Below are 16,612 nucleotides of genomic sequence, written 5' to 3'. Positions count from 1 at the left end.
ACCGACCAAGCGAGGTAGGGTCGTGGCCAGCCACTGCCCCTCTTCTCGCAACCCGTTTAATTCCCACCTCTGCCCTGGCTTTCTTCACCCCCAGTGCTCTCCGGTCCCTTCCCCCATCCTTTGTTTTTCACCTCCTTCCCCTCTTTAGAGCCCCCTTCACCACCTAAGTCCCCCCGATCGGGTAGTCTAAAGAGCCTGAGACCCCGGGAAGGGGACGCACAAATACTCCCCGTCCCAGGCAAGCCCAGCTCCATCCCGGCTCGCCCCGTCTTTTTTACACGTCTCGGCGGAAGGGAAGATGCTGAATTCAGGCAGCCCGACTGGTACCTGGAGGCTTTCCAGCCTACAGTCCCACTTGCAACGGGAACCCAGCGCTGCTCCTCCCCAGCGGACTGCCGGAGCCCACCGCCTCGTACCCCGGGGGCGGGCAGAGTCTTCGCGGCACTGTCTGGATTTTGTCAAGCGCGGAGGTTGCAAACTTGCCAGCCTTTGCCAGGCTGGAGTCCCCTGGAAAGCCCTAGGAGCAAGTAGGAAATGGCTTTTTGGCTGTCCGCAGCATTGCTCAACATTTTTGGACGGGGATCCAGCAGCCCAGGAGCCGTTCCAGAGAACAGGACTTGGACAGCTTTTTCYGGAGTGAGCAGCGACACATTTTGCGAGGTGGCAGCAGCCCCTGAGCCGCAGCAGCCGGCCCCTGGGGCTTGCTCACATCCCGGCGGATGGCGGGAGGCGGCTGCAGGGCAGCGGCCAGTGCCCTGAACGCCCCCCCCCGAGCCCCGAACACGCTTCCTGCACCCCTCGACGGCCTTTTTGGCAAGTCTCTTGCAAGTCCAGAAGCCGCCTGGCACGCCGTTGGTGCCCGGACCCCACCAGCCGGGATGGACTGGCTTTGCCCTGGGCTGGGGGGTGCCTAACGGACCCGTTGGTGGGTCTGTGCACACGTCGCTCTTCCTCGGCCCCGCTGCCACGATGTGGGACATGATACTGTCTTATGCCCCTGGCGATTCCCGGCTGCCCCTCAGCCCCCTGGGGGGAGTGGGTGCAGTCCTCTGAGGGGGTGCGGGAAGGTCCATGCCTGGCCAGATGGAGAGGGCTGGGAAAAGAAGCCCACAGCTCRCATCAGTCGGAGCGCCAGCCGTATTTAATCAGCTCCGCAGGGAAACGCGCGTTTGCTCTMGCCCTCTCTTCTCCCCATCTCTCTTTTCTTTTTCCTGGCTACCTCGCATAAAAAAAATTTGCTCCAGCTTGGCAAAGGCTTCCCTATTGTTTCCTAGACAAACAGAGACGGGCTGGGAGCTGCCGTCTCTGCAAGGTTTGCTGGGTGTCCCGGGCAGCCTTTGGGCATTCACGCGGCAGGGTGTGAATGTAACCTCTCCTGCCCCAAAACTGAGCCAGCCAATAGTGCGGTTGCCCCCCGGCCAGGCCATGCTCTGCGGCAGGGGGTGCCYGGGGCAGGGGGACTCGCTGCTGCGGGCCAGCCCCGCTCCCATCCYGCTGCAATTCCCCTGCTTTGTGCCCTGCCAAGTGGGGCTGGGGGCAGCAGTGAGGCAAAGGCACCTCTGGGCACCCCCAGCATCCCAGCTGGACTCCCAGCTTCGTGTGTCGTCTCAGTGTCCCTGGATGGGGCAGGAGATGGGATCTGGCAGAACAAGGAGACAAGCATCAAAGGTTCCTCTGTCGGCAGCTGGAGCAAAATGTGAATTGTGGAGATCTGGCTTTTAATTATGGGTCTTGAAGTGAGAGAGGAAGATCTCCCAGCAAGGGACTTCACTTTTAGCTTCTAGTTAACAATGAGCATTTTAGAAAGGCCCTCTGCTAAACAGTGGTTTAGTCAACCTTCCTCTCAGGGCTTGAAAAAAAGTTTAAAGAAAAATGAGATCATACAAAGCACTGGGATTTAGGAGTCTGCAAGCAAAACAGCTCTCCCAGCTTGCAGGCAGTCACCCGTTGCTTAAAATGAGATTCCTTGTACTGGTACTGCTCTAYAGGCATCAACAGGCCGAAGGTTTGCCAGTACGGCGCTGATCAGGCACTGCAGCCATCTGGCCATCACTCTGCTACTTGCTGCTTGATGAATGGCAGATCGTTGGGAATAATATATATGTATTAGATTTCATGAAAGTGGGAAGTAATAAACATTTGAATAACATACCTCCCCACAGTACTACAGTATCAAGCTAGGATTCGAGTGTCRTTTATATAAGCCAAAAAAGTATTGCATACCACAGAACTTGTTGGTTTGSTTATTTCCAACTATATCACTTGGTCTAAAAAAAGAATGTAAAATGGATTACCTTATGCAAACCTTGCCTTGCTTGCATCCTTTGTTCATCATGGCCAGAATGGCACTAGTCCTACATGTGAACTCTGAAAACTTTAGTAGAATAYCCTTACTTCACTTGTTTTTAAAGACTATGGCATGACTTCTGAGAGGTCATTTTTCTGCTGCTGACAAGAATAGATGATAATTTAAAAGAAGTAAGCAGTCCCTTCTCTCCCTCTTGCCTCACTCTCCTGGTTGATTTACCTCTTTCAAGCCAAAAAAACTTTGCGTGGGCACCCAAGGGAGAGGTTCACAAGGGCTGCCTTCCTAGATCCTGTAGTCAACAGAGATGAATTGTTTTTTCCATGCAATGCTTCTGAGTGCCTAAGTTGGGTTCTGAAATGTTCTCTGAAGGTCCTTGTCTGATTTCTTGGAAATGCCAGTCTTTGACTACTGAGACAGTCTGGAAGTCCTTTAAGGAAATTTAGACTTTGCAGATATTCTCCTACCTTTAGCTCCCAGGTTGGTGGAGTCTGGCCTCCTGGCCGGAAGGCTTGCAGGAGAGCAGCCGTCTGCGCTGCGCCCTGCACAGCACGAAGCGCCCTGCAAGAGCTCAGCGCTGTGCTAGGCTCGCTGCGTAGTTACTTACTCCTGCACAGCTCTAGTTACTCCCGCCTGCCTCAGAAGAGGCATACAGGCTATGCTGGATACAAACACTTGTAAAGGGATGGGGAGGGAACCTCGGTTTAGGAAAATACTTGTGCTACACTTTTTCAAGAAATGGAGAAGTTTTCTTTTCTTGTTTGTGCCTTTCCCCAGTGAAACCTTCAGAGCCTCCTGTTCACTGTGCAGGACAGTTCTGCTTTTGTGGAGTTCTCTGAGGAAGGGAATTAAGAACCAAGAAAAATTTCAAGAGGTCCCATCTAAACATTTAAATTCAGCTAGTGAAGTATATCACAAGGAGGAAATGATTTCCTCTTAGGCTGGCATTAAATCTTCCTAGGAAACATCAATTTCCCCAGAAGGACAAACTGCCACACTGACAAAATTGGCACGGAAAGTATCCAGCTCTTCTCATAACAAGGATAATCACGTTATTACATACTAAGATTTGCATCCTAACTATTGTCATACTGCTTTTGTAAATACAGAGCAATAGGGATTTTTTTTTCCAAAAAAGTGGAACTCGCATAAAGCGAAAATATAAATAATTTGAATTTTAAGTTGATCCAGGAGACCTGGTTTAGATTCCATCTGCTGCTTTGGAGACTAACGTTTCCTTCTGCTAGACAAGAAATTTTTCTCATTATTATGGCTCAACATTGCCATCCTGTGGCCAAGACGATGAATTGTAGTGCAAGCGACTAGGTAGCTGAGAGGAAAGGAGTTTGCTAGTCTCCAGTCTTCTGACAGATGCAATATTTTTCTATCTTGAAAGAGTTCTTTATTTGATTTACAACAGTAAATCTTTCCTCCCCAGATAGGGGGGAGGGGATGCTTTCTCTTTGGTTCRTGCATCAACATTTTCTAAAACATACTTCCTTTGACATTCTGGATATTGATTTTAGTTTGGCTTTAACAGCAGTCAGTGAAGCCGCTCTTTGTAGAAAGCCCCGAGCTTGGCAGCGAGGCGTTGGAAGATTAGCTCCTTGACAGTAAAAGTTCTTCTGATGTTCCTTTCCTATTTTTTTTTATCATTAAAACACACAACAGAAGTAYCAAATCTCAGTCAGTATAGTTAAAGTAGACACAATGAAGTACAAGTAACACTTTGGAARTACAGGCCAACACCTGGATTTACATCAGTGTATTCACCGGGCTTCAGCCCCCCTCTCTCCCCCCCCAGTACTCATAGAGCAACCATGTAAGTCCACTCGAGCAGAGCTTCTCCAGACTTACTCGTTGTGTAAGAGATGAGTTAGCTTTGTGTTTTCTCTTTCTGTGCTGCATGACTTGCACTGAAAACTCTGGAAAAAACAATGCATTTGGGGAGAGATCTGCCTTTTCAAGACAGAAAAGGCAGAAGGAAATTTGGCAGACAGCAGGGTAACATTGTCTTGTGGATTTTGGAAACTTAGAAGTCAGATCAATAAAAGAGACCATGGGAATTCTTTCATGACTTATAGTCAGTTATTTTATCTGAAAAATTACAGGATATAAATGTGATAAAAATGAGAAAAGAGGCTGAAGCCAAGGGACTTCTTTGATGTCCAAGAGTCTGTTATCAATGGGAGAGAGATGCATAAACACATGACAATTACTGCTAATGGAAGACTTGGGCAAAATGGCTCGACTCTGCTGGAATGTTGTCAGCCAAATTTCTGAAGTTGTTTGTACATGTTTTTCTTGGGCTCATACTTTGTAAGTCTCCTAATCCTACTTCTGAGACCTCCATGTTTTATTGTAGTATCAAACACTTTTTGCTTTGCAAAAGACCACAGCCTATTCCACATGTTGGTTGAGGAAAGAGGGACTAGGTCAGAAATACTTCTTGGCATTTGGTAATCATTTAACTCCTGTCCAACACTGGCATAGTCTTAATAACGAGATGCACCTACGTGCTTTCCTGTCTCAGAGTCAGGAGTTGAATACTAGAGGATGAATAGAAACTGTCCAGGACCTTTGAAAAGTAGTCCCTGTCTTGGCACATCATCCTTTTATTTACTCCTTGATTTGAGCTTCAGATCAGAGGCTCTTCTGTACAGTCTTTATTTAATCTATATTGGCTTTGGGCCAAATTCAGTTTCTATTAAAATGACTAACAACACATCCATTGATTTCAATGGGAGCAGGGACTGTAGGAGCTTTTCCTTTGGAAATTACCTAGCAGGCTGGTTGAGGATTTTAATCAGARATGTGATTAGATAGCACACAAATTTCACAGATGCTTATTTCTGTTTTTTGCCACTTTGAGGCTCATACTTCAGATTATTTGCTTGAAAGAGGAAATTATCTCAAATAATCTATGTCTCTTCATACTGGTAGGGGARAGAGATGCTCTATGAATGGTGATGCTGGCCTATAGTCTGTCGTATGTTTATTCTATTAGAAAATTTCAGTGTAAGTTTTAGGCAGCATGTCTCTTGATCAAGGATATTCTTACAAAATATGAAGAAAACACTGTTGTATTCATATTGTATTTAATAAACTATATATATGCATATGTACAATGGCAAAAGGAATATCACTGATGATAGTACTGTTTGTAATAAAAGTAACTTTTAAATATASTTGTCCTCCCATAAAACTGACTTGCAGCTAGAAAGTCAGAACTTTCTTGCATAAAGCCAATGCATCCTCGCAGGCTTGTGTGGCAATACTGTATCTGTGCAGGGGTGTTTCGACAGGCTCCATCCTGGAGGCTGCGATGGGCACCAGAGCTGGTCGCAGCTGCAAGTGCCTCCCTTCAGCTTTGTGCCCAGCAAAACTTCTCAACTCACAAGGCTGAGGGGTAGGACCTGGCTCCTTGCGCTGTCGGTGGAGAGGTCATGGTGTCCAGCTGTGTTCSCTGTGCAGGGGGTCTGGCCCTGTGCACCTTGCGGGAGGGCGGTGGTGCTGGGCTGGGTTGCCAGGGCCATTCCTTGCTGTGGTGCTCTGCAGAGTGCGTGTTTACTGGCCTGGCACACTGGGGTTGCTGCATCTTACATCTGTTACCAGTCTGCTAACTAGCTTATTCTTCCTTCTTTCTGTTTCAGTTGTTGATAGCTATGGGTACTTCCCCAAGGACATTCCTGATCCTGGGATGTTTCTTCACAGGTAATATTCCTCAGTCCTCTAAACCTCACCAACCTTACTCCTTTGTAAATTCATATTTAAGTTTACTTTCTCTGTGTCTACAATAACAAATGCCAAACGGTTGGCAGCTGGCTGCAGCCACCATTCTTCTGGTCTTGTCTTCAGTAGATGAGACAAAAACTCCAGAAAAGACAGTAGGGCTTTTGCTAGCCTGTRTTGGCTACCTTGGCACCTCTACAGCTCCTATAACCACCTGCATGATTTGCCTGCYTTCACAGGGAAAATGGGCCTGTGTACCTACAGCTATCCTAGCCCTGCCACTCCGGAGTTTCTCCAGCAGCCTGGTACCGACGAGCCCGCCTGTGTGGGCTCCCTGCATCCTTCCACTCCACACCACATAACCACACTTGCTGGGCTGCCTGTCGAGCCGGCCACATCTGCCGAGCGAATGGCAGTGGGAGGGGAGGGCAGGATTGGCCACAGGGTGCCAAATATAGAAAGGGCCTGTAGACTGAGATAACATGTGCAAAAGTGAGAAACGAGTTTCAAAGAAAGTCTGGATGCACACAGAGCCCACTTTCACACCATGGACCTAAAAGTCTTTTTATCAAGGATTACTGTATGGGTTTTGTGCAGGATATTTGATATTCTGAAACAGCAAATCTGTCTCCTTGGTGAATTGTTTTCTCTCCTTCTGTGGGGCTTAAGATGTGGATCCTCTGATTTTTTCTTCTGGGAGTTGGACCTGCAACAGTCCACCTACAAAACGTGTAGGCTTGAGAATCTGACTCTACAATCTAGAGTGCATCTGAAAAGCCGTGCCATCTACAATATCTAGTTTGTTGAATTGCAGTTTTATTTGGCTATACATTTTCTGTACATTTTGGCTGGGGGTAGACCTGGTGCATGAAGTTAGGTGCTGAGCTCCTGCTCCAACCCTTTGCAGAAACAGAGGCCAGAGGCAAAGCGCAGGTGCTGGCCTAGAGAAGTGGCCCAGAGAACCTTTTGGACTGATTGTCAATTGTGAATGTCCTCGTGGGCTCACAGAATTGCAGATTTCCTGACMGTTACTGTGAGGATCTGTAGACCAGCTTGTAAAATGCCAGGGAACCACGAGCCCCAGGGGGGATTCACTGGCCTGCAGCAAAGCAGTGCCCACATTTGGGGTGGGAAGCTGCGGTGTGGATTGGGACCCATCTCTAACTTCACCTCGTCTTTCACCTCTTGACTTGCCAAACCAAACTCAGCAAGCAAACTTTTCTCTGCTTTGCATTTCAAAGGAAGCCATTTGCCCTTCATTGGGAAGAGCTCTGGCTTTTAACAAAGGCAAATGTCCTGAGATACCAGTGTGTCAGAAATCATCATAAAAGCATCTGCTATGGATCTGTTCTTCATTCTTTCACATCCCTGTGCTGAGGATGTTCTCTGTGTTCATACGCTGTTTATTCTATTCTTTTTTGCAGGTCCATTTTTAACATTTTGCCAGCTTCCTCTGCCAACTATTGTTCCCAGTAGAAACAAAATGGTTGTACAGTTGAATTCCAATTTCACTCTGAAATGCTCTGGAGACAGCGAGGTGAGCTGGCAGTACCCGGTGATTGAGGGAAGCCACAGGATAGACATCAGACATGAGGAGAACAACAGTGGCCTCTTCGTGACGGTGCTGGAAGTAGGAAATGCCTCGGCCGCGCATACTGGCTTGTATGTTTGCTATTACAATCACACTCAAGTGGAGGATGGAGAAGTGGAAGGGAAGGACATCTACATCTACGTGCCTGGTAAGTGGGGGAAATCACAGCAAAACTCACGGGTATGAATGGGAGGGCTGTAACGTGGATGTTTAGAAGATATATAATAGCGGCAATTTGTTGTGAGGGGAAGAAAAATAACCCCCATGGCCATTTCCTAACATGTAAGTTAAAAGCAGCCCCTCTGAGTCTATGGATATGTTTTTCCATATTTTTTTTCCATTTCTCTAGTAAGAGTTTTAGTTCTCAAGAAGAGGAGTGAACTCACAACCTCATAGCCTGAAGTCTCCTGACCACCAAAGGCCGGGCGAATTGGCCATGGTGGCCAGGGCAAGCCACAGCTCCACCTGGAGAGGCTCTGYGGGAGTGTGTTCAGACCTTGTGTCTGCCGAAGGCCTGGTCCTCGCGCTTGCAATTCCCCACCGAGCAACACTGATGTCGGTTGTTTCAAGGGAGACTTTGCTGGATGTTTTGAGACTTGTACTGAGCAAACCAGCACCATGTTTGACACTAAAGCAGTCACCAGATGCTAAAGACCATTTCTCACTTTTAGCTTGAGTAAGGCTTGAAGCAGGAATCTGTGACCGAACGCTTGCCAGAAAGTGCCCACATGTGCAAGGGRCACAAGAAGCAAGGCAATAAATAAAGCAGCAGAGTTATCTTGGGGTAGCTGTCACAAAAGACGTCAACAGAAGAAATATTACTGTTGGCCAGTCTGATGCAAGATCAAAAATATGGTGTTTCCAAGCATCATTTCTCTCAGTGCCCTATAATTTTCATAGTCAACACAGCCTGTCCCCATGCCACTTTTCCCTTTAGTAATGGAAAATCTCTTGGGCCCAGAAGAAACGACATCCCTTATTTTTACAGGAACCCATCAGCAGCTTTGCCCTCCCACCTCTTTGTTCCACTTGCAAATTCCTTTAACAGCTTTCTGTGCTGGTGATGGGATCAAAATCTTTTCTTGTGGTAGCTGAGATAGGCACCCTGGGCTGAGCCATAGCCAACTGACTGCCTTTGTAAAGTGCTATCGAGATGTTTTCCGAGCATTGGCTGGAGCTCAGGGGATGAGTGGCAGAACTGCAGGATCACAGAAGATTAGGCTAGTGAATTTGCAGTAAATATTTTGAACGGGAAATGAAAGAATGAAGAAGACACCGCAGATTATCCTGTAAAGCTTAAATACGGTTGTGAGGGAAATGATGTCTGAAACTGCGAAGAAGGTGGTGGAAGGGGAAAAAGGCAGAGCATGCCAAGGGGATCTTTTAAAGCTATTTTGTCACARTATTAAATCTGTGCAGATCATGATATGTGATTTGACTGCCGTGATTCTTCCATGATTTCCTCTACATTTCCCATAATGAGCTTGAAGCAGCAGTATTCATTCTCAAGGCAACAACAGTTTTCAGCAGAAGTTGCAGAGGCTTTGGCACACGTATCTTAACTTCCAAACAACYCTAAACAAACCATCAAAAGATTTTGATGCTATTAAACAGTCTTGTAACTTACTTAACACAGAGATTTCCACACAATAAAGGAGTATAAAAGCAAGAGACGGACAACTCCTTCAAGAGTGYTTTTTTGCTTCAAATTTTAAATGCCTCTAGATTTCAGCCTACCAGATTTGCAGGGCAGAAACACCCTGTAATTTTTTCTGTTCACTAAACATGAAGATGTCAGAAATGCAGAAACATATCCTTTTCTCCAAATTATAGAGAATGTTTCTGTTCCCACTATAAAGTCTGTCTTTACAATTGTTTTTTTTTCCTGCAATGAATCAGGAGGGCAATGGGTGGCAGCAACCCACTTTAACCAAGGCAGATTGCTTTGAGACTTCACACAGGATCCCAGTTTCACTAAAAGCACACACAAAACTAAACTAGGTGAATCCYGCCTCTGCTTCAAATTACATTGGGAAAATAAATACATGGAGTTGGCAGAGTGTTTGGGAGGGAGTGCTGCGTTGGGAATACTGCTACAAAGAGCCTGCCAGCACAGCACAAATTCTGCTGTTGGCAGGATTTGTATCACTATTTATTAGATTTCATTATAAAGCTTTGCTCAGAAGCTTCAGGCTAGCAGAGATTATTTATTTATTGCAGACAGCCAAATTTAGAAAGTTTGAGGCATGTCGTTCTAAGGCTTGGTATGTTATGCAATTATGTTTTGGATTCGGAACAGGGATTGGTTGGATAGGAAAGCTGGCATCTATTTTGTTGGTTTTAAAAAAAATACAAGCATCAGGTGTTTGTTTGCTTTTTTATGGTTAAACATCGTATTTTGGAAACCACATGCTATGACCATAATTAGCTATACCTCCTAGCCATAATGTTGGACACGTTAGAAATGCATGAAGATAAGTACTTGAAGTTATTTTTGATAGAATGTGGCTTTAACAGTGTTAGCCATAAACAACTGCAATCTGACTTCTGCTTTTTCACTTTAAAAATTATTTTTTTCTAGAAGTGCTTACATACCGTTTAGGGGACAGCTAATATTACCAAAGGAAAAAAAAGTCTAACTGAGGAAGAAGAGGAATGAGCTATGCCAATACAAGGCAGGATCTTTATTTAATATACGTTTTTAATGCAGTGAAGATTATACCTGAGTGCAAAATCTTGTATCATAAAAACAGAATGTTAAAGTCCAAATTTTGCCCTAAAATCCTTGCTCCCCCAATATCTTGACTGTGACAGGGAAAGGGCATTCATCTTTACATTATTCCCCAGCAACTGCACAAACATTTCACATCCTTTAGTGATTTTCTTGCTTTTTGTCCCKTAATATTCTTTTGTTCTCACTATGGGAATATATCTGAACTAGATCTAAGGGGAATAATAATTCTTATTTTTTTTTCCTGGAGTCCTTCACAGTACTGCTTTTGCCTCCTGAACAGTCTCAACAGAGGCCTTTCCTGTGTTGCATTTAGGCTGAATGTCTTGCTACATATCACATCAGAGAGGAAAAATGAGATACTACATACSATTTAGCATGCCTTAACTGCAATCTCTGAAGACATGGTGTGATGAACTGTACTAATTTAAGATCTATAACTGGTCATTAATCCTGTTGTTGTATATGGACCTACTACAAACAAGACAAAGTTAAAACACTCCTTGTTTTTTGCAGATCCAGACATGCCTTTTGTTCCTTCCATACCAGAAGATCAGTTCATCCTAGTAGAAGAAGGTGATCCCACCATTATCCCTTGTCGTACAAGTGATCCAAATGCTCAAGTGACTTTAATTAACAGTTTAGACAAGGCTGTCTATGCCTTCTACGACAGCAAGCAAGGCTTCATTGGGAATTTTCCTGCAGGCTCATATACATGCAAAACAACAGTTAAAGGTGTGGAGTTCAAGTCTGAAGAGTTCCTCATCTATATTTTAAGAGGTATTTATTTTTATTCATTAAAAAAAAAGGAAGTAATAACATTCAGCTCGGTTCTTTTCTCATACTGCATCCCAGGATTCAGTGTAGGCTCCAAATTTACCCTGGAAACTGAGTATGAGCTGCTTCCCCCACGCTGAGCTTCTTGCCAGTAGCGCCTGAGCTAGGCAGGTTAAAGCTAGCTTGGATACATGTCTGCATAGTGTTGTTGTCTTCATAGTCAATATAATCAGAGTATCAATATACTCTGAATCACTTTTGAAAATTGGCCCAAGAAATCTGATCTCAGTAGTTGCATACAGTTTTGATGAGAATAAAATGTCCTCAACTTCACCTCATCTCCCAAACTGTTGCTGGAAAAATCTTCTGCAATACATGTATTTTCCTCCTACTTGCTGAATTTCTCAGTGGCTTCATGTCTTAGGACTCTGGGTAGTGTGAAAAACTGCAGGGTTCAAACATTTTGAAAACAAGATTTTTATTGGTCAGCAATTGATTCTCAGAGTCAGTCACTGATTAGCAAAAAGGGAAATGGCTTTTGTGCTAAGTGTGTTTTCACAAAGGCAACCTACCTTTTGAGACAGGAGCTTCTACTTGAAATTTTATGCATGGATCCTTTCTTTGTGGGGTTGAACTCAATGCCGGTAAACTTTGTGCTTTAAATACACAATGTCTGGGTAACTGTTAATAAAATAGTTAAGAAGGGATCATCTTCTATTTTTGTTTACATCTCTGTAAATCAGAAATGCTTTCATTGAATTTTCCAGGGTAGTTCCTCAGTAGAGAAAGTAAAACGGAAATTTACCCCTGAAATCACACCATGCAAAAACTGCATACAGTTTTAAATTAAATCTGCTCTCTCYCTCTTTATCTTTAGCTACTTCACAGCTGCCAGTTGAAATTGAAGCTCTTAAAACTGTCTACAAAACAGGCGAGACCATTGTAGTAACTTGTGTGGTCTTTGACAACGAGGTGGTTAATTTACAGTGGAATTATCCTGGGAAAGTGGTAAATATCTCTTTTTTCAATTGAACGATTGTTTTTACATATTAGAGAAGAAGGTGGGACTGTAAAACATTCTTCTCTTTTCTGATTGAATGTGGACCGCTGTGGAGAGAAAACAAAATAATTTCTTTTATTTTCAGGTTATCACAAAAGAAAGTCAGTATCAAAAGTCAGAGTTCATGGTTAGTAAGTATGCAGAGCATGAAAGGAAGGTGAGGTGTGACTAGGAGCGCATGTGCCAAGGGAGGAATGCTGACTCTCAGGTCTTGCCCTTAGAAAGTTTTCTGGGACAAAAAAAAAAAAAAAAAAGAAATGTTGTGGAAATAAACTTAGAAATGTGTCTGACATCCCTGTATAACTCTGTTGATGAAGTGCAGGTCTGAACCTTTAAAATGATGCTCTTAAATCATGAACTCTTGAGCATAATAAAGGACAATGAAGAATCAAGTTCTTAGTCTTAACTGTTCTTTATTGTGCAGGTGTRAATTAAAATGACTGTTACAGTCAGCGTAGCTACATCCTAACAAGAAAGCCTTAAAATTTTTGGAGACTCCCACAAATTTTTCAACTTTCATAACATTCTTCTACAGCAAAAATTTTTATTCAGTGAGAATTGATTAGAGCCAGCCAGGTCCCCTGCCAATGGAGAATTTTGGTGTGTCCCACGTAAAAAGTCTGTTAACTGGAAGTAGTTGAAATCGCTACCTAATTGTGATCACAAACCATAGCTTTCATTTAAATAAGTTAAGAGCCCAATACAAAAAATGATTTCAGAAGATTTTGTTCTATTTTCCACATTACACATCACAGTCTCTGCTATTTGTTGCCATTCAAAACTATCCCAAGCATATTTTTTATTCCAATCTCTCATRATAACCTCACCTACCATTCTCACCGTCCTTATTCTCACCAGAATCTTCTCCTTGCCAATAAATTATCCCCATTTTTGAGAGCAGACAGAACATAGCATTTAGCAACTGGTCACTTTTTGTCTGGTGGAGAGCATAAAAATCCACCTTACTTCACAGGAACTAAACAAAGAAAATACAGAATAAAAACCTACTGCTTCTGAGGAGAAGGTAGYATAAGCAATAAAATGCTCTTTCAGGCTGTTCACCCAGATTTTGGATAGTATTTTACTTTGTGTGAACCAAATATGAGCTCTCAAACTCCTCAGCCTTTTGTAGCTGCTCCCAAACGGGTGTATTCCTATGGATGTACCTTTTGTGCCTGTGGCTAAAAATACACCCCCAAATGAGTAAGCAAGTCTTCTGTCATATGAGGTTTAGATCATTGCTCTCACTCCAGTGGCATCGTAAATCCTCAGTGCTRTGCTTTCAGCTCAGTTACTTAAGTAAGATTTTTCCTTTCCTTTTCCAAACTACAGAAAGAAAAAGGTCTGATAAAACTTGATGATATCAAAGTCCCATCGCAGAAGCTGGTTTACACCTTGACCATTCCTGAGGCATCAGTGAAAGACACAGGGGATTATGAATGTACTGCTCGTCATGCAACTAAGGAGGTCAAGGAAAATAAGAAAGTAGTCATTACAGTACATGGTATAGTCTGTTTTTAGTGTCCAAAAATTATTAACATTTTGGAAAATACCATTCTTGCAATATGCTGCACAACATTATTTATGCAAGGCTTTATCTTTTACAGACAAAGGGTTCATTCATCTGGAGCCTCAGTTCAGCCCTTTGGAAGCTGTCAACCTACATGAAGTCAAACATTTTGTTGTTGATGTGCAGGCATATCCAGCTCCAAAAATGTACTGGTTGAAGGACAATGTGACTCTGATTGAAAATCTTACTGAGATTGTTACTAGTTCAAACAGAGTCCAGGAGACAAGGTAAAAATATTCTTACAAATCTCATTTTGTTATATTGACTTGAGTATTTCTCCTCCAGAAACCTCGGCACCACTCCTGGTCTTTCTTTTTTTCTGCAAATCGTTGCTTCTTCCTCAAGCACATTAAAAATCCATTCTTTGGTTTCTATTCTAAAGGGTAATGCCTAGTCTGCCTCCTTTTATCCTTTTGCAAATATTAACCTCTCCAAACTACAGAAATCTTGGCTTCTGGGTACTAATCCTCTTCAGTCTCTCCATAAAGTCTCTGTTCAAAAAACTTCTAGCTATTTCCAATAATACCAGGTGCTTTGTCAGATCCCTACAATGCTCTCTTGATTTTCAGTTGTATTTTGGAAGTCATTTACCRTTTGAATAATGATTTTAGAATAATGATGTGCTGGAAATGCCAAATGTTGACATATTWCGATCTCCATATAGATAGATTATAAGTTGTATTGAAGTGGGTTTTTTTATGTCTGCTTTAAAAATACAAACAAAACCCCTTCATTCTGCAGGTTTCAAAGTATATTAAAATTGATCCGGGCCAAGGAAGAAGACAGTGGGTACTATACTTTGGTTGCTGAAAATGAAGATGAGATTAAAAGATACACCTTCTCATTGCTCATTCAAGGTAAGTATCCCCAAAGCCTTGCTCACCAGAAGTGATGGCACACGACAAACATTTGATCTGCTTAGCCATGGGGTAAACACTGAGTATTGGATTGCCTGGAGTCTGGAAACAAGAAAGGCATGAATTGGTGTGTCCAGAGGAGCGCGTGCATGYTGAGTCCTTGGAGCACTTAGAGTCTGATCCTGGCTTTGACTTCTGCACTGGCTTTGCGCCAAAAAGAAACTTTATCCTCCTGTCTAAGTTATTCCAGCTGACGGTGGGAACCAAAGCTCATTTAGTGTGACATGTGGACGTGGCATAGCCGCAGCACTTCCTTTGCATGGCCCTAACCTAGGATCTGCTCTCTGGACTGTATCTGGGTCTCCTACCATCACTAAGCTGTTGGTCAAGCAGTACCTATCCTGCTTTATTTGAAATTTCAAACTAGTTTTGTAGACCAAATATTTTTGCCAAATATTTTAACACACTCTTGCTTCATTCCCAGTTCCAGCCTTGATCTTAGACCTGGTGGACGATCACCATGGCTCAGCAGGGGGRCAGACGGTGAGGTGCTTGGCAGAAGGGACCCCACTTCCCGACGTGGAATGGCTGGTTTGCAAGGACATTAAAAAGTAAGGAGAGCAGGTGCCCTGTTATCTCAAATTGTGACTGGTGTTATCCTTGTCTAAGCTAGTACCATGCTTTCCTTATAAAGGGCCAGAAAACTATAAATTTGATTTGTCTTTTTAGAGGCAAGTTGCTTATATTTAGACAGAGGTCAGTGTCCTTCCTACCGATCGTATCCTGTAGGACACAAAGCATCAATTCAGCAGGTTTCTCTACAAGTTCTATGTCCAATGAGTGAACTAAGCAGATTTCACAGTCCCAGTTTGAGGAGAACTGTGRGTTTAGAGGATTAGATGTCTCTCCATGCAGGGAGTTCTTATCATTTCACAGACAGACCAGTCTGTCTCATTAACACTCTTGTACTCCAAATTTTCATTTCTTTTAATTGATTTCTCCTAAAATGATACTTTTCACCTTCAAAGTCCTTCAGACATGCAGARCAGTTATTCCCATATATTTGCTAGTTCTAGACTGATCCCTTCTAAAGCYGTTGGGAAGCTGGACTTTTGCTGGGAAATTACACACCTGTATYCTTTTCGTCAGGGAGAGAGAGACCACACATGAAATGAGGCTAGAAGCCCTGGGCACCTCCCAGCTGTGTTCTGCTGTTACTATGCTAAAATTGCTCATGCTCTGGTGGAACAATTGTCTTCCTAGCCCTACCCCAACTCCCTGCACTGCACAACATGGTGCTGTCTGCCAGAAAYAGAGGTCCATTCAGTGCAAAGCTCTATGGGATATATAGTAGCACCAAGGTCTGTTTATATCCATACCTAAGACCAATATCCATTTCTATTGCTTTTCTTCTCTGCAGATGCAGCAATGACACCTCATGGACTCTTTTGACGAACAACATCTCTGATATACACATGGAAGCTCATCAGGATGAGAAAAACATGGTGGAAAGCCAGGTGACCTTCCAGAAGGTAGAGGAAACACTGGCTGTTCGATGCATGGCAAGAAACGACCTTGGTGCTGTTACTCGGGAACTGAAGCTGGTGGCACCCAGTGAGTTAACTTTGTTACTTCTGTGACATTTTAACACTAATAAATAAAAGCATGAGTTTGCTGCAATTTAAAGAAATGAAAATGGATTTTTTCCACCATAGGACATCTGAGAATGAGGCTTTGTATAGGTCTTTATTGTGCATCTGTTTTTCACTTATTATGTGGTTCCCTTATTCATTTTAATGTTTTATTACCATTTGCTATGGGAGGTTCTTCTAGAAAACCTCTGCATTTGGTCTTAAAACAGGAAGGCAGAGTTGCTCTGGGCTGGGAATGACCAGATTTGACCTCCTGTCATATCTACTGAACACAGGAATTGCCGTGGTATGGGAAGTGGGTGTCTTGTACATGTGTCATGCTCCTCATGGATCAGGA

At 43.5% G+C, this 16,612-nt stretch overlaps 1 protein-coding gene across 1 annotated transcript in view; it reads left to right on the top strand.

Annotated features, from left to right (window-relative positions):
- The first annotated feature begins 5,962 nt into the window (after positions 1 to 5,962).
- PDGFRA (platelet derived growth factor receptor alpha) overlaps positions 5,963 to 16,612 on the top strand; it is a 29,652-nt gene continuing 19,002 nt past the window's right edge. The window contains exons 1-9 of the mRNA XM_085322762.1: positions 5,963 to 6,019; positions 7,462 to 7,776; positions 10,876 to 11,139; positions 12,014 to 12,144; positions 13,529 to 13,700; positions 13,804 to 13,993; positions 14,508 to 14,623; positions 15,108 to 15,234; positions 16,044 to 16,237. Of these exons, the coding sequence (XP_085178888.1) occupies positions 5,971 to 6,019; positions 7,462 to 7,776; positions 10,876 to 11,139; positions 12,014 to 12,144; positions 13,529 to 13,700; positions 13,804 to 13,993; positions 14,508 to 14,623; positions 15,108 to 15,234; positions 16,044 to 16,237 (1,558 nt within the window). The 5' untranslated portion in view covers positions 5,963 to 5,970. The remainder of the gene's footprint in view (positions 6,020 to 7,461; positions 7,777 to 10,875; positions 11,140 to 12,013; positions 12,145 to 13,528; positions 13,701 to 13,803; positions 13,994 to 14,507; positions 14,624 to 15,107; positions 15,235 to 16,043; positions 16,238 to 16,612) is intronic.

Source organism: Rhea americana, unplaced genomic scaffold, assembly GCF_003343005.1.
Source record: "Rhea americana isolate MKP2758 unplaced genomic scaffold, rheAme1 scaffold_8, whole genome shotgun sequence".
NCBI classification, from domain to species: Eukaryota; Metazoa; Chordata; class Aves; order Rheiformes; family Rheidae; genus Rhea; species Rhea americana.
This window is presented reverse-complemented; position numbering and strand designations above follow the sequence as displayed.